Source organism: Cherax quadricarinatus, chromosome 47, assembly GCF_038502225.1.
Source record: "Cherax quadricarinatus isolate ZL_2023a chromosome 47, ASM3850222v1, whole genome shotgun sequence".
NCBI lineage: Eukaryota > Metazoa > Arthropoda > Malacostraca > Decapoda > Parastacidae > Cherax > Cherax quadricarinatus.
This window is the reverse complement of record NC_091338.1, coordinates 10,789,371-10,813,699: the sequence shown is the minus strand read 5'-3', so window position 1 is coordinate 10,813,699 and position 24,329 is coordinate 10,789,371. Positions and strand designations below refer to the sequence as shown.

The 24,329-nt window shown below is 37.6% G+C and overlaps 1 protein-coding gene across 1 annotated transcript in view; it reads left to right on the top strand.

The window, feature by feature from the left end:
* Window positions 1-23,839, top strand: part of LOC128696511 (43 kDa receptor-associated protein of the synapse) — a 519,541-nt gene extending 495,702 nt beyond the window's left edge. The window contains exon 11 of the mRNA XM_053787791.2: window positions 22,400-23,839. Coding sequence (XP_053643766.2) covers window positions 22,400-22,592 — 193 coding nt within the window. The 3' untranslated portion in view covers window positions 22,593-23,839. The remainder of the gene's footprint in view (window positions 1-22,399) is intronic.
* Window positions 23,840-24,329: the final 490 nt, after the last annotated feature.

The following is a 24,329-nucleotide window of genomic DNA, read 5'->3' as shown; positions in this document are numbered from 1 at the left end:
TAAATCTCTGCACAAAATTCAATTTAAACCAGCAAATAATAGAGCCTACTAGACTGGAGAATACACTAGACCTCATCTTCACTAACAATGATGATCTGATAAGAAATGTCACCATATCAAAAACAATATACTCAGATCACAACATAATTGAGGTTCAAACATGTATGCATGGAGCCCCAGACCGACATAATGAGACTAGTCACGAGGGAGCATTCACCAAATTCAACTTCAATAACAAAAACATAAAGTGGGACCAAGTAAACCAAGTCCTAACCGATATAAGCTGGGAAGATATACTAAGCAACACAGACCCCAACTTATGCCTAGAACAGATTAACTTGGTGGCACTCGATGTATGCACAAGGCTTATTCCTCTAAGAAAAAGGAGGAGTAGATGTAAAATAGAAAGAGACAGGCGCTCCCTTTACAGGCGACGGAAAAGAATAACAGAGCGGCTAAAAGAGGTCAATATATCTGAAATGCGTAGGGAGACACTGGTCAGAGAAATAGCAAGCATTGAACTTAAGCTAAAGGAATCTTATAGGAGTCAGGAATCGCGGGAAGAACTAAAAGCCATAAATGAAATCGAAAGAAACCCAAAGTATTTCTTCTCCTATGCCAAATCAAAGTCGAGAACAATGTCCTGTATTGGGCCCCTACTTAAACAAGATGGGTCCTACACAGATGACAGCAAGGAAATGAGTGAGCTACTCAAGTCCCAATATGACTCAGTTTTTAGCAAGCCGCTAACTAGACTGAGAGTCGAAGATCAAAATGAATTTTTTATGAGAGAGCCACAAAATTTGGTTAACACAAGCCTATCCGATGTTATCCTGATGCCAAATGACTTCGAACAGGCGATAAATGACATGCCCATGCACTCTGCCCCAGGGCCAGACTCATGGAACTCCGTGTTCATCAAGAACTGCAAGAAGCCCCTATCACGAGCCTTTTCCATCCTATGGAGAGGGAGCATGGACACGGGGGTCGTCCCACAGTTACTAAAAACAACAGACATAGCCCCACTCCACAAAGGGGGCAGTAAAGCAACAGCAAAGAACTACAGACCAATAGCACTAACATCCCATATCATAAAAATCTTTGAAAGGGTCCTAAGAAGCAAGATCACCACCCATCTAGAAACCAATCAGTTACACAACCCAGGGCAACATGGGTTTAGAACAGGTCGCTCCTGTCTGTCTCAACTATTGGATCACTACGACACGGTCCTGAATGCACTAGAAGATAAAAAGAATGCAGATGTAATATATACAGACTTTGCAAAAGCCTTCGACAAGTGTGACCATGGTGTAATAGCGCACAAAATGCGCGCTAAAGGAATAACAGGAAAAGTCGGTCGATGGATCTATAATTTCCTTACTAACAGAACACAGAGAGTAGTTGTCAACAGAGTAAAGTCCGAGGCAGCTACGGTGAAAAGCTCTGTTCCACAAGGCACAGTACTCGCTCCCATCTTGTTCCTCATCCTCATATCCGACATAGACAAGGATGTCAGCCACAGCACCGTGTCTTCCTTTGCAGATGACACCCGAATCTGCATGACAGTGTCTTCCATTGCAGACACTGCAAGGCTCCAGGCGGACATCAACCGAATCTTTCAGTGGGCTGCAGAAAACAATATGAAGTTCAACGATGAGAAATTTCAATTACTCAGATATGGTAAACACGAGGAAATTATATCTTCATCAGAGTACAAAACAAATTCTGGCCACAAAATAGAGCGAAACACCAACGTCAAAGACCTGGGAGTGATCATGTCGGAGGATCTCACCTTCAAGGACCATAACATTGTATCAATCACATCTGCTAGAAAAATGACAGGATGGATAATGAGAACCTTCAAAACTAGGGAGGCCAAGCCCATGATGACACTCTTCAGGTCACTTGTTCTATCTAGGCTGGAATATTGCTGCACACTAACAGCACCTTTCAAGGCAGGTGAAATTGCTGACCTAGAAAATGTACAGAGAACCTTCACGGCGCGCATAACGGAGATAAAACACCTCAATTACTGGGAGCGCTTGAGGTTCCTAAACTGTATTCCCTGGAATGCAGGTGGGAGAGATACATGATTATATACACCTGGAAAATCCTAGAGGGACTAGTACCGAACTTGCACACGAAAATCACTCACTACGAAAGCAAAAGACTTGGCAGACGATGCAACATCCCCCCAATGAAAAGCAGGGGTGTCACTAGCACGTTAAGAGACCATACAATAAGTGTCAGGGGCCCGAGACTGTTCAACTGCCTCCCAGCATACATAAGGGGGATTACCAACAGACCCCTGGCAGTCTTCAAGCTGGCACTGGACAAGCACCTAAAGTCGGTTCCTGACCAGCCGGGCTGTGGCTCATACGTTGGTTTGCGTGCAGCCAGCAGCAACAGCCTGGTTGATCAGGCTCTGATCCACCAGGAGGCCTGGTCACACACCGGGCCGCGGGGGCGTTGACTCCCGGAACTCTCTCCAGGTAAACTCCAGGTAAACACCTCCTCCTAATTTCCACACACTGAATTCTCTGCATATTTACTTCACACATTGCCTTTAGACAGGACATCTCCACTGCCTCCAGCTGCCTCTTCGCTGCAGCATTTACAACCCAAGCTTCACACCCATATAAGAGTGTTGGTACCACTATACTTTCATATATTCCCTCCTTTGCCTCCATAGATAAAGTTTTTTGTCTCCATAAATTCAAATTCAAAGTTTACTCTCTATAAGGATTACAATGCTGAGTTTACAGAATTTGGTTATTGCGTGGTTTACATGTAGTAAAATACTAATTACAGAGGGGGCCACTAGAACACCTAGCATGGCTATGCATTTTGGGCAGACTTAGATTAATTCCTAACTTTAAAATATTACAAATTATGAGGTAAGTTGGTATTATGGCTAAGTGACTAAATACTAGTTTGTGAGTTTAGCAATGCACCACTCACCTTTTTTCCTTCATCTATTCTATGGTTAACCTCATCCTTCATAAGCCCATCCACTGACAAGTCAACTCCCAAATACGTATCTGAAAACTTTCACTTCTTCCATACTCCCTCTCTCCAATGTGGTAACCAATTTTTCTTTATATAAATCGTTTGATACCCTCATCACCTTACTCTTATCTATGTTCACTTTAAACTTTCTACACACCCTAGGACTTATAGCTACATAATGATGTATGTATACAGTGGACCCCTGGTTTTCATCCTTAATCCATTCCAGAAGGTCGGTCGAAATCCAAAATTAACGAAAACCCAAGTAATATTTCCCATAAGAAATAATGTAAATCCAATTAATCCGTTCCAAACATACAAAAATATTAACAAAAAATAAATTTTATAGAGAATAACTATAGTGTTGCAGCTCTTAAAGGTTAGCTTTTCTCTGTGGTCATCCACCAACTCTTCCACATCCTGGCCACTCACATCCAACTCCATGGACTTCCCCAAAGCCACAAGAGATTCCACAACAGCCGTAGGGTTGTCAAGTTTACGCTAACTTATATTAAGTTAGTAATAGAACTAGGTATTAAAAAAACACAATAAAAATAAAATACATACACAGTACATTCATTACTTACCTTAAAATATTTGTAGTCTTGATGTAGGGCAAGAGGTGAGTAGTATTAATTTGTAGGAAGTTGGTGTAGGTAGCCGGTAGGTAGCCTGGGCTACACCTGCCAGCTACCTACACTGATGCCCAGAGCCACATTATTACCATTGACATACCTTGTTCACTGAGTTTAATTGTTTCTAACAACTACCTTTAGATGCCATCATAAACAAAGGGAGAAGTAATGAATAATTCATACCAAGAATTGTAAACATAACCATTATGTATTAAACCTTAAACGGTCCAAACGTATATATGTATATGTTCACTTGTGCAGCGCCCCGAGTATTTTGAAAAAAAAAAAATAGTTCTTTTTTATAGAAAAAAAAAGAGCACAATCTACAAAGTGGTCCCAGATTTTTTTAATATGGTGCACACCGAGTGTTAAGACCCATTCTGTGCTGACCAGGCATCTCAGGGCAATCGTGCCAAATTTGGAGGTAGGAAAATTAAAGCATATACTTGTATACGTTTGGGGCGCTAAAGAACGTGTATAGTATACGTTTGGACTGTTTAGGGGTTAAGGGTGGTGACTGGGCCAACGCAGATTCATACACGTTTTCTATAATGCTGGACCAGAGAAAACGTAATGTTTTCTCTCCACTGACTACCACTCTTCCATAGCATATAAACATTGCATGTTTATTTGCTATGTAATGTGTTTCTTTTATAATTTTGAAGAAAATATCATAGATGGATTAATGAAAATGTCTATATTAACGTAAAATAAGATAATGTGCCCAGGAGTGAGTCATGAACGTATGAGTGGCCCAGGCAGATGCGTCTGGTACGGACGATTTCTGAGCAGATGTAGGAAACCTGGGGTGAAATTTCACTGAAAAAAGTGATCAAAATCCGAATTGTTTGATTTCCACTCTGGATGAAATCCTGGGGTCCACTGTAGTCTTAAGGTTTAGATTGCTGGAATGCTAAATTTAAGACTTGTTAATAAGAAGAGATAGTAATATAAACTGGACTGTCAATTTTGATTAAATTAACAGTTGGAAAGCAAAAATGTAGATGGATTCTAATTAGTCTGGAGAACAGATTCCAATAGGCATTTTAGACATTAACAATCAATCATTAACAGTTAGTCAATGCAATAATCACATTATGTTTCGGTGGTGCTTTTTAACAAGATTTTTGAAGCAGTTAGCAGATAAGGAATGCTTTTTTATCTTCAGGTAATGAATTTCTTATTTTAGGGCCTTTAATCCACATGGACTTTCTATACAGGTTTGAGTCTAACATGCGGTATGTCAGAGATGCTTGTGCTTTGTGTTTCTATGTATTCTGTTGTTGCAGTTCTTGTGAGAAGATTTCGAGCACCAAGTCAGTGTTTTTACTGAGCGTTCTATATATGTAGTATGCACAGTAGTGTGGATATTTTGTATGATGAGCAGATTTAAACTTTGAATCAGGGTTGTGTCTGTGTTGTGGTGTGGAACCTGATTTATTGGATCATTCTAATAGCTGAACTTTGAGTAAAAATGCATTTAAGGTGATATGCACAAATACCATAAGTGAGGTAAGAGTAGAGTAGAGAGTAGCAAAAAGTGAGTAAAAATGTTTGAGGTACATAGCGTACCTTTGAAAGTATGGCCACTCTTGGAAATTTTCTTAGAAATGTGCTGGATATGTGTATTGAATTTTAGTTTGATGTCAGAAATATACGTTATCTCATCTTTACATGTATATGTTATATGTCTGTATGTTCAAATTAATATGTATTTTTAGTTTTGTTCCTAAACATTATGTAGAAAATCTTAACAATATTGTGTGAGAATAGTTCTGTTGTCATCCAAGCTGAACATTAACTGTATTATTGATGACAACAAAATATACAAATAGAATTGAGAGACATTGAGGAGGTCATTGATGTAGATGAGGAATAGTAGTGGCTAGAACACTGCCCTGTGGCACCCCTGTGTTGATTGTTAGAGTTGTTGAAGTATTGTCATAGCTGCATGGTATCTGTTGTCATTGAAAACCTTACACATGGGAAAGCATGGCCTCTGATTCCATTGTGTTTTAATTTGAGCAGCAGGATGCTGTGGTCTACTTTATCAAAAGATCTTTTTTTATCAGTAGAGTTCCATCAAATATCAGCTATTTTCTGAAAATGAATAAATTGAGCTGGGCATTTTAGTTATACTAGTATCATTGGGACATTCTCTTGACCTGGCATTGGTTAAGGATGTTTGGTTATGATTCATGCCTTTCTTTTTTGTATTATTTTTACACAATTTTTAGATATATAATGACAAGTAATAATAATATAATCATACTAAGTACTAAACTTGAAATAATGTTAAGTTTAGGTTCAGTATTTACTATTTTCAGTATTTACTACTGTGAAACCTACATTTACAGAACAATCAATTCCAGTATAAATCCTGACCTGAAGTGCTTTCTTGACAGTTGCAATAGTGCCCATGGACACAATGCTAGACAGAAATCTCCATGACATTCCCTGTGTTAGGTTAAATCTTTTTGAAACCTCAATGTACATAAAAGAACCCTAAATCTGGAACTCTCTATCAGAAATATCTAGAACCAGTGACTAGGCTAGCATTTTTAAAACTACATTTAGAAAACACCTTTTGTCCTTAAATTATCCTAGCCCATCATAAATAAATATGTAAAAAGCCTATACGTGCATTTGCTCAATATCATGAACATAGGTAAATCATTATAATCAATACATGTATATGTTTACTCTCAATATCTGTAATCATCTCAAGTGGAATGTTAATTATTCCATTGTGTCTACCTTAGGTTAATAATCAAAACTGTAATTCTTCTCTACTTATTAAAGCCATATAGCATGAACTAATAGAATAATCAGTTTTCTTGTATTCATTGTGACATGCATAATGACTGTACGTATGTCTGTACAATTTTGCACTTATTGCCTTATTAATCTTAAGTTTGCCCGAAATGCTCTGCATATAAAGGGGCTTTTGGCATGTACACCGAATTATACTCCTTAATAATAATAATAATAATAATTTTTATTTTATCATGATACATTTTTGTACAAAGGAGTATAACAATGGGGTGTCTATGCCAAAAAGGCAATAACAGTACAAAATTGTACATATGATCATTAGACGAGTTACATTGAATACAAGAAGACTGATTATTCTATTAGTTCATGCTATATGACTTCAATAAGTTTGGTAGAGAAGAATTAAAGTTTTGATTATTAACCTAAGGAGGACAGTGGAATAATTAACATTACATTTGAGATGATTACAGATATTTATAGTGATTATAATGATTTACCTATGTACTTGATACTGAACAAATGCATGTTTAGGTTTTTTACATATTTATTTATGATGGGCTAGAATAGGTTAAGGACAAAAGGTGTTTTCTAACCATAGTTTTAAAAATACTAGCCTAATCAGTGGTTCTGGAGATTTCTGGCAGAGTTCCAGATTGTGGGTCCTTTTATGTGCATTGAGTTTTTGAAAAGGTTTAACCTGACATGGGGAATGTCGTAGAGATTTTTGTCTAGTATTGTGTCCATGGGTCCTATTGCAACTGTCAAGAAAGTGCTTCAGGTCAGGATTAATATTGGAATTGTTTGTTTTGTAAATGTAGTTTGCACAGTACTACGAGTGGATGTTTTGTATAGTGAGTAGGTTTAGGTCTTTGAAAAGTGGAGAGGGGGGGGGTTGTCTAGCTGTGGATTGTGTGATCATTCACACTGCAGCTTTTTGTTGTGTTATTATTAGCTTTAGGTGATTTGTCGTTGTGGAGCCCTAGGCACAAATTGCATAGGTGAGATAGGGGTAGATCAGTGAATAGTATAGTGTAAGTAGTGCTGTTTGTGGTACATAGTAGCATATCTTTGAAAGGATGCCAACTGATTTGGATACTTTATTTGTTACGTATTGGATATGGCTGTTGAATTTCAGGTTGCTGTCAAGGTGTAGATCCAGAAATTTTCCTTCATTATGTTTAGCAATAAGGATGTTGTTAAGCATAATGTTTAATTGGACCTCACTTGCTCTACTCCCAAACATAATGTAAAAGGTTTTGTTTATATTCAGTGTAAGTTTATTGACAGTCATCCAGATTGCTATTTTTACGAGCTCTTCATTAACAATAGTATTGAGTGAGGCTAGATTAGCGTGAGAGATGACAAAAGTTGTCGTCAGCAAAGAGAACAACAGTAAGTTGTTGAGATATGCTTGGAAGATCATTGATGTATAAAAGGAAAAGGAGGGAACCAAGAATGCTTCCCTGTGGTACACCAGTATCCAGGAGTCTTGTTTAGGAACTTGTGTCTTTGATCGAAACGTATTGCTTTCTGCTTTCTTTTAGTAAGGTATGACTTGATATATGCATTTTTATTATTGCATCATTTGTGCTTTTATTTCTCCTGAAGCCAAACTGGCAGGGGTTGTGGATGCTTTGTGATGTTATGAAGGAGTGTAATCTTTTGTGTATGAGCTTCTCAAAGATTTTGGAAAGTAAAGGCAAGTTTGATATTGGCCTATAATTGTTTATATCTGTCGGGTCACCACCTTTGTGTATTGGTGTTATCCTTGCTATTTTGAGTGATGCTGGGAATGTGTTGGTTTCTAGTGATTTGTTAAAGAGTAATGCAGTGGTGGGTGAAAGGATTTGAGCTGCTCGTTTGTACAGTAGTGGTGGTACTTGGGTTACATTTCCTGATTTGTTTTTTAGAGTTAATAATCATGGTAACCTCATTGAGCTTTGTTGGTGCAAGGTAGACAGATGTTGGGAAGTTTTCATCTAGATAATCATTAGCTCAGGCATTGGTAATTGGAATTTTACTGGCGAGATTTGATCTTATGTTTGAGAAGTCATTTATCTTGTTAGCTGTATCAGTAGGCTGGAGTTTTGGTTCGTTTGGTATAGTTAGTACAATATTACTAGCTCTGTTCAGTTTGAGGGTACCCAGGATCTGAGAGTGTTTTCCAGGTCTTTTTAATATCACTTCTCGTTTCAGTGAATCTGTTGGAATAGTATAGTTGTGTGGACTTTCTGATTAATTTGGTGAGGACTGACATATAGTGTTTGATGAATTCTTTAGTTATTAAGTCCCTTCTATATTGTTTTTTGTAATGATGTTTCATATTGATGGATCTTAGAATGGTGTTAGTAAGCCTTGGGCAACTTAGTCTTTTATTAGTGATCTGTTTAGTTTTTATGGGACAGTGTTTGTTATATAGTCTATGTATTTTGTTTAGAAATATGTCTACCCATTCATTTATACCAACAGCATTGGAGAATTCTGTAGGCCAGTCAGTTGAGCTTACCTCTGCAGTGAGGTTACTTATCGATACCTTGTCATGGAGTCGAAAAAAGAACTTAGTATATTTCATTGGTTGCTTACAAATGTTTGTTAGGAGGAAAGTTGGGTAGTGGTCAATAGTGTTGTCTGTGATTATCCCTGCTTTAAGGGGGACGAGTATGTTTGTCCATATATGGTCAATTATGGTCGCACTCATCTCGGTTAGTCTTGTTGGTTTTGTGATTGCTGGTATGCGTAGTGTATTGTTCATATTGTTAATGAAGCCAGTTACATGTTGATCATCTGTTAGGCAAAGGTTAATATTGAAGTCTCCTGCTAGTAGTAGGTGGTGCTTATTCATTTGTTTATCTGTAATCAGTGTTTTTAGTTTATCACTAAAGGCTGGGATATTAGTATGAGGAATCCTGTATATTGCCCCAATTGTTATAGGGTTTTTTAATTTTTTTACAGAGAAGTTTGCCAATATATACTCACCATATTCATCATTGTAAAATATGGTGTTGCTACATGATAGTTCATTAGAATAATAGGTGGCAATACCTCCCCCAATTTGTTCTGGCCTGCAGCTGTGAATTACTGTGTACCCTGGTAGTGTGTAGATGTTTATTGTGTCTTGCTTAAGCCAGGTTTCAGTAAGAATAATACAGAAGGTTGTCTATAATGAATCTAGAAGTGCCAGGAGGTCATCATAGTGTTTAAGGTGATCTAATATTGTAATTCAAAATTGTAATATTTCTGGCATTGCTGAGGACAGTACTGGCTTCTGATGCTGTGCAGTAAAGGCAGTTGCTTTCTGTTAAATGTTGACTGGAATTTAGATTATATAGATTCAGTTCAGGGTCGATTTCAGCATTGAGCATTTAGGGTTGACTGATAAATGTTTAAATGATTATGAGTTGCAGAAAGGTGATATAGGGTAATATTAATATCTGTAATAGGGGGGTGGTTGAACAATAATAGCATAAGTGTATTTTGTTCCAGTAGATTGTAGATACCAATAAACATATAGTGATACAGTAGTAATAAAACATAATGAACAATTAAGACTAGATATATCAATAGCATCTAACTGTTATTGCACTAATGACTGTAGACAGTAAAAAATAAGGTTATAATCAGTAGCATCTAGCTTTGGATTGTACTGCACTGTATTATAGACTGCACACAATAGACAGCTAAAAATAAAGTTTAGTTCTATACTAATAGAGGACGGCAAAAAAATAGTTACAAATATAAATGAAAAAAAAAGAAAAAAAAGAGTATAAACTGTAGGGTAGTGTTTGAACAACTTTGACAATTATCTGTTGTCAGATTTACAAATTAGAAATGAAAATTAGGTTTTTACAGAGAATAATTTGATAAAAAATTGGGGTTTCAAAACACCACTTGTGGAAAGTGGATACAATTGCATTTTATTCTGACTCAGTGAGGCCAGCATCACTTAAGAATTTTTTAGTTCATGTTCAGTAGAAATGAAATAACGTCTTGCTGATTCCTTTTTAACTGCAATTTTCCTGTCCCTTGCAAAGCACTGATGGATTTTCCGGTCATGTCGTAGCTTTCTTAGTCTATAGAGGAGATTTTGTCTTTTACAAACATGCATCATGCTAAAATAAAAATTATTATTATTATTATTATTTGGCCAGTGCCTCCTTCCGTATTTCAGATAGACTGGCCCCTTTGAGCATCTCTGTGATTCTTCACCTTTGCCTGTAGGGGGAGCATCTGTTTCTAGTTTACAACTTCTTTTTTCTTAGGGAAATGTGCCTTGGGCATACCTCGGGTGCTACAGAGTTAATTTTTTCTAGGCAAAGGTACAAATCTGTGTTGTTTAGGATATCTTCCCAGCATAGTTTGTTTAGGACATGGTTAATTTGATCCCACTGGATGTTTCTGTTATTAAAGTTGAATTTAGTAAAGGCATCCTTGTAACTGGTCTCATTTTGCTGGTCAGGAGCCCTACACACAGATGTCTGTACTTTGATTCTGTTGTGATCCAAATGTATTGTCTTTGATACTGTTATATTCAAACAAAACAAACAAACAAATTTTATTTCTTTATGCAGTATAAAAAATGTAGTTTACATGTAATAAAATATTGTTAAGCTGATAGTAGTAGTTATGGACTACTTAAGTCTAGACTGGTGAACAGTGGTAGAATACAATGTAGTCAATATTTCACTCTATTATTAATATGAGGTAGTACAATTTGTGATATACGTAACCTTACATTTTTAAGTACATAATTAAGTGCTTTTACAGTGGTAGAATACAGATATTCTATATTTCACTCTATTATTAATATGAGGTAGTACAATTTATGATACAATCAATCATACATTTTTAAATTTGTAATAATGGCTTAACAGTTAAGGGATAATAAAGTATTTGGGGGAGTTGCTTTGAATTTGGTTGGAGTTTAGCATGGTGTGGGTATGTTTGTTATTGAGAGATGAGATGATTTTTGAGTATGGTTCTAAACTGATTTGTGGGCAGAGGACCTCTTGCTGTTTCAGGCAGAGAGTTCCAGATCTTAGGGCCCTTTATGTGCATTGCATTTTTGCAAAGTGTGAGACGGACACGAGGGATGTCAAAAAGTGATTTGTGCCTCGTGTTATGCCTGTGTGTTCTGTTGAAGCTGTCTAGGAGAAGTTTGAGTGGAGGGTTGATATTAGAGTTTAATGTTCTGTATATGTAGTAGGCACAATAATAAGCATGTATATTATGTATATTAAGTAAGTTCATTTTTTTGAAGAGAGGTAGAGTGTGTTGTCTGATGCTACTTTGTGATCATCCGCACTGCTGCTTTTTGTTGGGTTATTATAGGTTTGAGGTGATTGGCTGTGGTAGATCCCCAAGCACAAATACCATAGGTGAGGTAAGGGTATATTAGAGAGTGATATAAAGTAAGGTGTGCCCTTTGGGGTACATAGTATTGTATCTTGGAAAGGATACTTGCTGTTTTGGAAACTTTCTTAGTTATATGCTGGATGTGGGTCTGAAATTTAAGATTACAGTCAAGGTGGAGACCTAGAAATTTGCCCTCATTGTGTCTTGTAATGGGTGAACCATTTATCGATATGTTTAGCTGGATATTCAATGCTCTATTTCCAAAAAGCATGAAGTAGGTTTTGTCTGTATTGAGAGGAAGCTTGGTCATCATCCAGTTTAATATTTTATGTAGCTCGCTGTTTACAGTGTTACTAAGTATAGCTGGGTTTGGGTGGGAGAAAACATAAGTGGTGTCATCTGCAAATAGAACTGGTCTAAGGAGTCGTGATGCATTTGGGAGGTCATTGATGTAAATAAGAAAGAGTAGAGGACCTAGGACACTTCCCTGTGGCACTCCAACAACTACAGGCTGAGTATTGGCGGTCATGCGTGCGTGAGCGTGTTAGATAGGAGTGAATGGAGACGAATGGTACTTGGGACCTGACGATCTGTTGGAGTGTGAGCAGGGTAATATTTAGTGAAGGGATTCAGGGAAACCGGTTATTTTCATATAGTCGGACTTGAGTCCTGGAAATGGGAAGTACAATGCCTGCACTTTAAAGGAGGGGTTTGGGATATTGGCAGTTTGGAGGGATATGTTGTGTATCTTTATATGTGTATGCTTCTAGACTGTTGTATTCTGAGCACCTCTGCAAAAACAGTGATAATGTGCGAGTGTGGTGAAAGTGTTGAATGATGATGAAAGTATTTTCTTTTTGGGGATTTTCTTTCTTTTTTGGGTCACCCTGCCTCGGTGGGAGACGGCCGACTTGTTGAAAAAAAAAAAAAAAAATTGGTATCTACCACTAAGATAAGATTTTAGGTATTATTATTATTATAATCAAGGGGAAGCGCTAAACCCGGAGGATTATACAGCGCCTGGGGGGGGGATGTGGAAGGCATTCAGGCTTAATTCGGGGAACTGGAGCACAGATCCAATTCCCTAAATCAAGAGCCCCTCACCAACATCAAGGAACCTTCCTTGAGGGGCAGATTTTAGGTAGTTGAGCGAGTGTCCTCTGACCCCATAATGCTCCGGTTTTAGGTGTGAGATATTGTGGTCGACTGTATCAAATGCTTTCTGTAGTTCTATGAAGAGCCCCAGAGGATATTCATTTTTGTCAGTTGCTGTATACAGTAATTCGAGCATCTGAATAATTGCATCACTCATGCTTGCTTTTGGCCTAAACCCAAACTGGCAGGGGTTCAGTATGTTATGGGATAGGAGGTAGGAGTAGATTTGTTTATGTATTATTTTTTCGAAGATTTTAGAGAGCAAATTATTATTATAATAAAAAAGAAGCGCTAAGCCACAAGGGCTATACAGCGCTGCACAGCACTGCTTTAGAGAGCAAAGGCAAGTTAGATATTGGTCTCTTAATTATTTAGTTCTGTAGGATCGCCTCCTTTGAGGATCAGGGTGACCCTTGTTGTCTTGAGTATGGATGGGAATGTTGAAGCTTCAACAGAATTGTTAAATAGTGTTGCAATAATGGGGAATAACACATGAGCTGCTTTTTTATACATGATTGGCGACAAGTTATTTAGGTCTCCTGCCTTGTTTTTTAATGATTTAATTATTAGTGAGACTTCAGTAGGATTTGTTGGTGCTATATATAGAGTATGTGCGTAATTACCAGTGAGTGAGTATTTTGGTTGAGTATTTGCTTTTGGGATTTTGCTTGCTAGTTTTTGATCCTATAGTAGAAAAGAAGACATTAAGTTTGTTGGCAGTGTCTATAGGCTGCATGTGTGGTTTGTCTGGTTTCACTAAGTTAATCTCTTTGTTTGTAGACAGTTTCGTAGAGCCCAAAATTTGAGAGAGAGTTTTCCAGGTTTTTTTCATATCACCTTTTCTTTCATTAACTCTGTTTACATAATTCAATTGTTTGGACTTCTGAGATTTATTGAGGTGTATCATTTAGTTAGTTGTTTTGTTATTAGGCCTTGTCTGAATTGTTTTTCATATACATGTAGATGTTTTTTATCATTGGATTTAAGTATACTATTTGTAAGCCAGGAGCTATTTAGTCTCTTCGCTGAGATCTGCTTCGTTTTCATTAGACAATGTTTATTATAGAGGTTATGGGTTTTGTATGTTGGGGCTTTATTTGTTGGCACTAATATCTGTTGTTCTGGAGTGGGGGCCACTGAATGTGCCTACACTCCAGTAGTGAGCCGAGGTGGTGTAGTATTTTTGTCATTTCCTGCCATGTTTTTTCTTACTGGTAATAAAAAAACTCAATGGAGTGGTTGTAACCACCATGGTTTGTTTTCCAAGGTTTGTGGGATCTGTACCTTCTGGACTCCTTTAAATGATGTACCTGGCAGTTTGTGTTGTAACAGTGTCTTCCATGGACTGATAAATAACACATTTCAAGGTGAAATAATTTACAGGAAGAATTGCATATTCCTTTGGTCATGAGGTCACTGCATTTTTTGGATGGTCAAAATTGCATGTCCCACCTGTTTTTCCAGATATTCCATGCCTGTCTTCAAGAAGGCACTGGACAGGCACCTAAGGTCAGTACCTGACCATCTGGGCTGTGGTTTGTACGTCTGTGTGGCCAGCAGTAACAGCTTAGTTGATCAGACCCTGATCCACCACAAGGCCTGGTCTCAGACTGGGCTGTGGGGGTGTTGACCCCCAAAACCCTCATCAGGTATACTCAAGGTATACCCAAAGCATAGAATCTGCACAGATTTGATTTCTGTTTGCTAGGATTTTTTGGGACTGAGTTTCCTACTGGTGCAGTTTTTCTTGACTCTTCCCCTCCACTATCTGTCGCACTTGTACCAGTATTGGCACCACTACTAGTCATTACTGGTAATGCATCACCACCATCCCTCAAAGAATCATCATCTTTTTTTTTTATTTTTCCCACCTCCAGCAGTAGTGCTATTTCTTATTTCTAGATCTTGTATGTCTAGGTCTGTAAGTAAGTTTATTCAAGTTAACACAAATACAAATTCAAATTCAAATATATTTATTTCTTTGCAGGTAGTACATTGAGGATATGTATTTACAATAATGGGTTGCAGTACAAAGGGAGCCTCTATTATGCCTAGGCATTATGGGCCGACTTAATTTAATGGATAACTGACTACTTAACACTAAAGAAATTTATCATAGTTGTATAATAGTTCTATTAGTTATAAATGAATCTAATTTATATAAACCAAAGGATATATTCATATTTTCAAAAATGCTTTTCATGAAGCATGATTCAATTATATTTCTGTCAACAATGGACAATAGATTCAAAAGTAATTAATGAAATTATATTATGGGAATATAACATTGTGATTTGCTAAAAGTAGTTTACAGTATAAGACTGTGAAGTTGGCTCTGGATGCTCACCTGACGGCAACATCGACTCCTGCCGCTTGCAGAAGTGTTGCCGATATAGTTCTTGTGATTTCATAGCCAATCTTTGTTCTGACATATTAGGTACCGAAATAGTACTCAAATAGTCAGTCACATTGACAGGTGAACATTTACACCTGACTGGGTTATTTACTATTGTCTAGAAATATATACAAAGTATTTATAGGTTCCAGCAATGTTTTATATACCCTGGCATATACCTTGAAGCATAGTAGTTGTACTTTAGTTCATTCCAGCACAACACATAGACAACATCAACTTCATTATGTGTAGTAGTGACTATACTCTATATGACCAAAATACTCTAGCTATATACTTATCCAAGCTTCCCACCACTACAGATATCAGTAGTACTAGAACTCAACACGTAACTCAGGATATAAATAACCATAATTTAAACCTAGAAGATGATTGATCACGTTGACCCTGATCTAAACCTCCATAATCTGACACCCAATCAAAACCTATTGGAAAGTAACTGCCTTTATTACACAGCATCACAAGCCAGCACTATACTAAACAATGCTAAAAGCCTATCAGTACTTAACTACAACATCAGGTCCTTAAGCAAACACTATGATGACCTCCTGGCACTCCTTGAATCACTAAAGACACCCTTCTCCTGCATTATTCTTACTGAGACCTGGCTTAAGCAGGACACAATAGATATCTACCCTCTACCAGGATACACAGCAATTCACAACTGCAGACCATACCAAGTTGGGGGTGGTATTGCAATCTATTACTCTAACCAATTATCTTGTATTAGCACCACTTGCTTTAGTGATGAATATGGGGAATACATTTTTGCTAATTTTACTGTAAAAAACCTTAAGACACCTATAACAATTGGTGGAATTTACCGGATACCTCACACAAACATCCCAAATTTCAGTGAGAAATTAAAGTCACTAATAACAAACAGACAAATGAATAAGCACCACCTTCTCCTAGCTGGAGACTTCAACATCAACCTTGGCTTACTAGATGATCAGCCTGTAACTGATTTCATCAACAATATGAACAACACACTTCTCATACCAACAATAACTAAACCAACCAGGCTCACTGAGACAAGTGCAACCATAATAGACCACATATGGACCAATATACTAGCCCCCCTTAAATCAGGGATAATCACAGATAGCACTACAGACCACTACCCTACCTTCCTCCTGACAAACATTAATAAACCACCACTTGAATACAACAAAGTCTCATTTAGACTCCATGACGAGGCCTCAATAAGGAAGTTCACAACTGACCTAGAGATTGTTGACTGGCCTACATAATTCTCCAAGGCCAGTGGTATTAATGACTGGACAGACATTTTTCTTAACAAATTACTTAGACTATACAACAAACATTGTCCTATAAAAACGAAACAGATCACAAACAAACGGCTTGGTTGCCCATGGCTAACCAGCACCATTCTGAAATCCATTGACAAGAAACACCAATATGAAAAGCAATATAGACAGGGCTTAATACACAAAGATATTCTTAAACACTATTCATCAGTTCTCACCAAAGTAATAAAGAAAGCCAAACAACTATACTACTACAGTAGATTCAGACACTAGAGGAGATATAAAAAAGATCTGGAAAACACTCTCTCAGATTCTAGGGACCCACAAACTGAAAAAAACCAAGAATATTGTCCTAACTAAACCTAATGAAACACCACTACATCCCACTGACACAGCTAACAAGATAAACGACTTCTCAACCATAGGATCTAATCTCGCCAATAAAATCCCACATACTAATGCCCATGCCGGGGACTACCTAGATGGGAATTTCCCAAAATCCTTCTATCTTACACCAACTGAGCCCTCGGAAGTCACCGAGATTATAAAGTCACTTAAAAACAACTCAGGGAATCTGTCTAATGTCCCACCATTACTGTACAAGCGAGCGGCCCATATCCTTTCGCATGCTATTTCATTACTTTTTAACAAGTCGCTAGAAACTAGCACCTTCCCGAAACTACTCAAGATGGCAAGGGTTACACCAATACATAAAGGTGGTGACCCTACAGACTTAAACAACTATAGGCCAATATCAAACTTACCATTGCTATCCAAAATCTTTGAGAAACTCGTGCACAGGAGACTATATTCATTTATAACAGCACAAAACATACTCAACCCCTGCCAATTTGGATTTAGGAAAAATAAAAGCACTAATGATGCAATCATAAAAATGCTAGATCTGCTTTACACAGCATTGGAAAATAAGGAATATCCACTAGGAATTTTTATTGACCTAAGAAAAGCTTTTGACACAGTAGACCACAACATCCTACTCCACAAACTTGACCATTACGGTATAAGAGGCCATGCGCTTGCTTATTTCAAATCTTACCTTACTAATAGGTATCAGTATGTTACCATTAAAGACACAGCATCAACAACACGGCCACTTGATACTGGAGTTCCGCAGGGAAGTGTCCTTGGTCCCCTGCTCTTCCTCATATACATCAATGATCTTCCAAACGTATCCCAACACCTGAAACCCATTCTCTTTGCTGACGACACGACTTATGTCATCTCTCACCCTAATCTTGCCACCCTCAACACCATTGTTAACGAGGAGCTGATCAAAATATCGACTTGGATGACAGCCAATAAACTTACGCTTAACACTGACAAAACCTACTATATTATGTTTGGTAGCAGAGCAGGAGATGCACAAATTAACATTAAGATCGACAACACTCTAATTACCAGACATAATGAGGGCAAATTCCTAGGCCTATACCTTGACAACACCCTGAATTTCAGCACCCATATCCAACACATAACCAAAAAAGTATCCAAAACAGTTGGGATCCTCTCCAAGATACGATACTACGTGCCGCAAAATGCCCTTCTCACACTATACCACTCACTTATTTATCCATACCTCACCTATGCTATTTGTGCTTGGGGATCAACTGCAGCAACACACCTAAAGCCAATAATAACCCAACAAAAAGCTGCAGTAAGAATAATCACTAAATCCCATCCCTGGCAACACACCCCCCCACTCTTCATAGATCTAAACTTACTCCCTGTTCAGTACATCCACACTTACTACTGTGCAATCTACATCTACAGGACCTTAAACTCCAATATCAACCTTGACCTAAAACGCTTTCTTGATAGTTGTGACAGAACCCACAGGCATAACACCAGACACAAACATCTCTACGACATTCCCCATGTCCGACTAAACCTTTACAAAAATTCAATGTATGTCAAAGGCCCTAAAATCTGGAACACCCTACCTGAGAACTCTAGAACTGCAGACACATTCATCACCTTCAAAACTACCATTAGGAAACATCTTATCTCCCTGATAAACCCCATCAACTAACTACACGAATACCACCTGGTGGTTCACACTTACACTCACTCACCCATTTGACCATAAACAGAAATATTAATCTCAATCTTAAAATAATGAATCCTATGATACTCCAATACTGAAACTATGTACTGTGCCAAAACAAAAGCATTCACATTGCTAAACTCACAAACTAGTATTTAGTCACTTAGCCATAATACCAACTTACCTCATAATTTGTAATATTTTAAAATAAAGAATTAAACTAAGTCTGCCCGAAATGCCTAGCCATGCTAGGCGTTCTAGTGGTACACTCTGTAATCATTATTTAACTACATGTAAACCACACAACAACCAAATTCTGTAAATTCAACACTGTAATCTTTATAGAGAATAAACTTTGAATTTGAATTTATACTGTTGACAGCCCAGTGACATTTGATAAAGGCCCACTGCTCCACCTAACCCTTGCTGTATTTGTTATCACTGTTACATGCAAACATGTCTTGTCTCTGTCTATCTGTCTGTCAGCCTGTCTGTCTCTGCTTATCTGTCTTTCTGTCTGCCTGGAGTATAGTATGTGAAACTCCTTGAAGAATGGTGTTATGACAGTTGACAGCTCAGTGGCATTTGATAAATGGGCACTAGGGGAACCCTGGCTTTATTTGTTTTCACTGATACACACAAACATGTTTGTGTGTCTATCTATATGTCTGTCTATCTTTGCCTGGAATTTTTGGGTTATCCTAGGTAATTTACACTATGTATAATTGTACTTATGAGTACATGTGAGACATAGATATAGATAGATATAGACAGATAGAGATATAGACAAAGAGACAGCCAGAAACAGCCAAAGCAAGCTGGCCAGCCAGCCAGTCGAATACATAAGAACATAAGTAAGAAGGAACACTGCAGCAGGCCTACTGGCCCAGGCAAGGCAGGTCCATGTCACCCTCCCCCCCGGCTTAGACCAATGACCCACCTAGTCAAGTTACATCCATTGAAGGAAGGAGCATGACATCAGACCTAGTAGCACAAGCTAGTTGGGTCCAACTCACACCCACCCACACTCACTCAAAGGGCTGGCACTTGGAACTTTCTTTGGCCCCATGGTAGCTTATTTAGCAGTCGCACTCAAAACACAATGGATTATGAAATGTTTTGTATGAAATGTGCAGGGTACTGTTCACTCGACGAGAAACAAAGCCAGACTGACTCGGAATGCTTGCGTAGGATGCTTTGTGTGGGCATGGGTAGACGGACACATTTGGTATGGCGGATGAAAATCAAGGTAATGAATGAAAACTTGGACAATATTTTGACGAAAAAAGTCGCTGAAAACCGAATTCGACAAAAAGCAGGGCAAATGAAAACCTAGGTTCCACTGTATGTCGATGGTAATAATAATAATAATTAATAATCGCTCTGGAGTGCTTTCAATGTCAGCTACCAAACCTAAATGAAATATGTATGACATTTAAAGCGCTCCAGAGCTGTTATTATTGCTTATTATTATTAATACCATCAACATAGCTTGTTTACTGAGTTTAATAATTTCTTAAGATTCTACGAGACACCGAGAATGTTAACATGTAGATAAACACCAGATAACCCCTTTACTGTGAACTTTTGTACTTCTTCCATTTTTCTCTTTTTCCTCTTCCAAGTGCTGCTGCACTTCTATCTTGTTCTGTGGGGTGCACAATAAAGTACAAATTTATAGACAAAATATGTAGTCTTGGATATTGCTTGATCCTGAGACCCATCACTAACCCCTTTACAATGAACTTTTGTACTTCCATTTCCAAGTGCTGCTGCACTTTTATCCTGTACTATGGGGTTCACAATAAAGTACAAATTTGTACAAATATATAGTCCTGGAGACTTAGAGAGCTGGTGTACTAAGTGGCTGTAGGAAGGAGATCGAGATGTTTGACACTAAGATGCTGTGCTGCCCATTTCCATGACCCAAGTTCTTGTACAGCATACATTACTGACTTGTCAGGGAGAGCCCGTCGTAACTCTGAGTTGTTGATAAACAAGTACGTCGGTAAGTGAGGAGAGGCTGTAATTTCTTGACAGTTCTTTGGGTATTAATCCCAATATTTGTTACTCATTGTTATGCTTTTTGTCTGAGGATGCTGTTGGGTAGCCATGGGCTTTTTAATCTCTTTGTGACCTGTTTAGTTTTTAAAGGATAATGTCTATTGCAGAGGCTTTGAATTGTTTGTTGGAATATATTGACTCATGGTGGCAGACTGCCAGTGTGGTAACATTGTTATTTTTTGTATAACTATAAAAAGCAACTGACTAACTCCCCACTATTCACAGCAAGCCCCTTTAGGGAGGTGCCTTGATGCCAGTGAGGGATTTTGATCCCTCAGAATGGAATTATTCTTCCCTTCAATCAAACCATTGCTTCCCATTCCCCAGGCACTATACGACTCCAACAGGTTTAGGACTTTCCAGTGATTAAAGTAATCACTTGAAAATAATCATTGGATGTAAATAATATGCGTGTGATATCCACTGCTTAACCCTTTCAGGGTCCAACCCCCCAATCTGAAGCTTGTCCACAGGGTCAAAGAATTTAAAAAAAAAAAATAAATATTTTTTATTATGAGATGGCAGAGAATTTTTTTATGAAGGTAATAAAACAAAAAGTACAAAAATTGATGGAAAATTGACGAAATTACACTCGTGCAAATTTTGCTGTGTCAGCGATATTTACACATCGGCAATTTTGCCCACTTTGAGTCCTATTTTAGGCCTTTTTAGTCCTATTTTGCATTGTTCCAGTCGACCAAATTCTTAGCTATTTTGGTAGTATGCCTTCCATTTTATCTATTGAGTACAAGAAACCACCCAGTCAACTATTTCAGCTACCCAATAAAGTGATCAGACACTGGTAATTTGGCCAATTTCACACAAATTTCAGAATATTCCAGTTTCAAAGTAGGGTCCAGAAGAAACAATGCAGGCATTCATGGCACTGAAATAACATTTCCTCTGTTCATTAGTTATGTTTCTAGGCTTTATATATGAATTCCATTTTGATTTTTTATTCACACTAAGAAATAGAAGATTTACTGTTCTGCAGTACTGCAGTACTTGTATAAATAATATCAGCATACATGTATTTGTGAACGCACATTAGACCTACCAGTTGACATGTATTAGACGCGTGATGTGATTCGAACATCAGCAAAAATCAAACATTTCCACTCAATTTCAAGCTATTTTCCTTCTAAAACCAATCAAAATCATTTGTATTTCTGTAATATATCTTCCATTCTATCAAACGAGACCAAGAAATCATGAATACAACCATAAAAATTACATGAAAAATACACCGCAAAGTCTCTGTTTTAAACCAAAAACAAGGTTGCAATTTTTTTCCCTCGTGCATTGCATGCTGCAGAATTTTTTTTTTTATATTCTACACACTTACTACATAGACCCATTCTCTCATATCTATGCCCAAATTTACTGCTCACAGCTTATCTGAGTGAGCTGAGCTCATGGCATAGAACTATGGTACCGACACTGGCTTCAAAGCCAGTGTCGGCACGGACCCTGGAAAGGTTAATAGCTAAATAAGAGATTATAAGCAAACCTTCATTCATAAAAGGAAGGATATACATATTCCTAAATGGTTATTAGAATAAAAACTCAGTACTGTACAGTACTTAAAATTTTCTAAACTATGTTTGTTAATTGTTAATTTTTTATATTATGGCTTATGTCATATCTTCTTTGCTTCCAGGTGTGTTAGAGATCTGATGGCATCTGGGGATAGGAAAAAGAAAAAACGCATATGCCCTGATTGTCGAAAATCTCTCAACTCTCGCTTGATGCTCATATGTTATGATGAACTGAAAGCAGCCTACAGTGATGGCAGAGTGCCCACCTTCCCACGTTACCATCCTTCTCCTTGTTCTGATGACCAGCCCCTCTGATACTCAACCCCCCGGCCCCCACCTTCACTTAAAGATGACATCTGCTTCTGGCTCTTCTGTTGTACATAAGATCAACATGAGCCTTGGAAGTTGTTACTACTAATAACTTATGGACACTGCAGTTAAAAGATGTGTGACAACATGAGGCTACAGGGATATTGCACCTGCTGTGAGCATGTCAGCTTGAAGATAACTCTGTTAGCCTTCAAATGCTGAAACCTGTCTAGCCAAGATAGTCTCACTAAGACAGTGCGTCAGACTCTTTAATGAAGGTAACATACACTGTAAAATTCATTATTTTCTGGTCTCTTCTCACAAGGTGTTTGGTGCAACTGGTTAATAATGAAAGGTGTGAAGTGACTCGTTCATCAGGAAGGTTGTGGCACAGTTCGTCTCTGTGTAAAGTCTGGCTACTAACAAGTACAAGATCGGTGTCATTACAGTGGTGGCAAATGCTAAACAGTGTGAGCAGCAATCATTAAGAAGTCAGAATAAATAGATTATTTAACTCACAGTTGTTGCATATTCTTAAGGTTACTAGATGTGTATAAGTGATAAACTGGCTTAATTGCTGTACATTTAAAACCAAATTTCGCTTTATATTTAGTGAATATAAAGAAAGCTCCAGCTTACATACACACACACACCAAGAAACCATGAATCAGAGGTAAATGCCAGTTTTATTGTGTTTCAGTGTACATGTTTGTTTGCACTTGGCAGCATACATGGTATAAGCAATGACAATCACAAGTGACCTCTCAGTAGTGTATAATACATGGTGCATAAAGGGGCAACAAAGAGAAACAATGAGGACCACTTTTCGTACATTATGTTCCTCGCCTTCGGCTTGTTCAGGTGGATAATAAGGATATCAAACACTTATTCAGGATAATAAAGATATCAACACTTAATCAGGAAAATTGTGAGAATATCAAGCACTTATACTCCAGCTGGCTCTTACGAAGCTGCATTGGAATTTCAAGTATCCTATCAACATGGTTTTGGTAGCACACTAAGTCTAAGAAACTTTTCTAGTGCAGTTTTTCCTTGCACTGTAAGTGGAAAATACCAAAGTAAGGTTTATTATTATTATTACATTCATGAGAGAAGTACTATACAAAGTTTATTATAAACAGTACCTATGATCTTTCAACATGACTCGAATATATAGTCATATCCCATCCAGTTTTGATTTCATGGCAACTCCTTGAAACATTTGTAAAAAAGCTATGAATTTCTTTTATATTTACAAAATAGTTCAATCTGTGAACTTGACCCTTAGTACTATAATGCCACTAGTACAGCAGTCTCGAATAATTGTGGCAATTCTGAGGTTGCTTCTCGTGTAAATCTTCGCCCTGTATATCTTGGTGATAATTTTGAGTTGATTTTAATGGTAAAAAATAATTATTACTGAGAGAAATAATGCACAGATATTAAGAGGTTTTTGTATATGATGATGCTAGGTGAGAAAATGTTTCACTCATAACTTTTTTGTAAAGATTTTTCTTGTAATGATACACTTAAAATACATTTAAATTTTTATAGTTAGGAAGAAAAATCACTTCTGAGGAAGTATCAGTTTGTGTTTTAAAAGTTTCCAGTTTGTGGGCTTCAGGTATATGCAGTCAGGATGCCTGATCACATCTGTCAAAGTGCAGACATATGGCAAGTGTTACACTACCAGACAAAGGACTGTTTAGCATGTACTCTAGTAAATCTTTGAAAAGGTTTTGA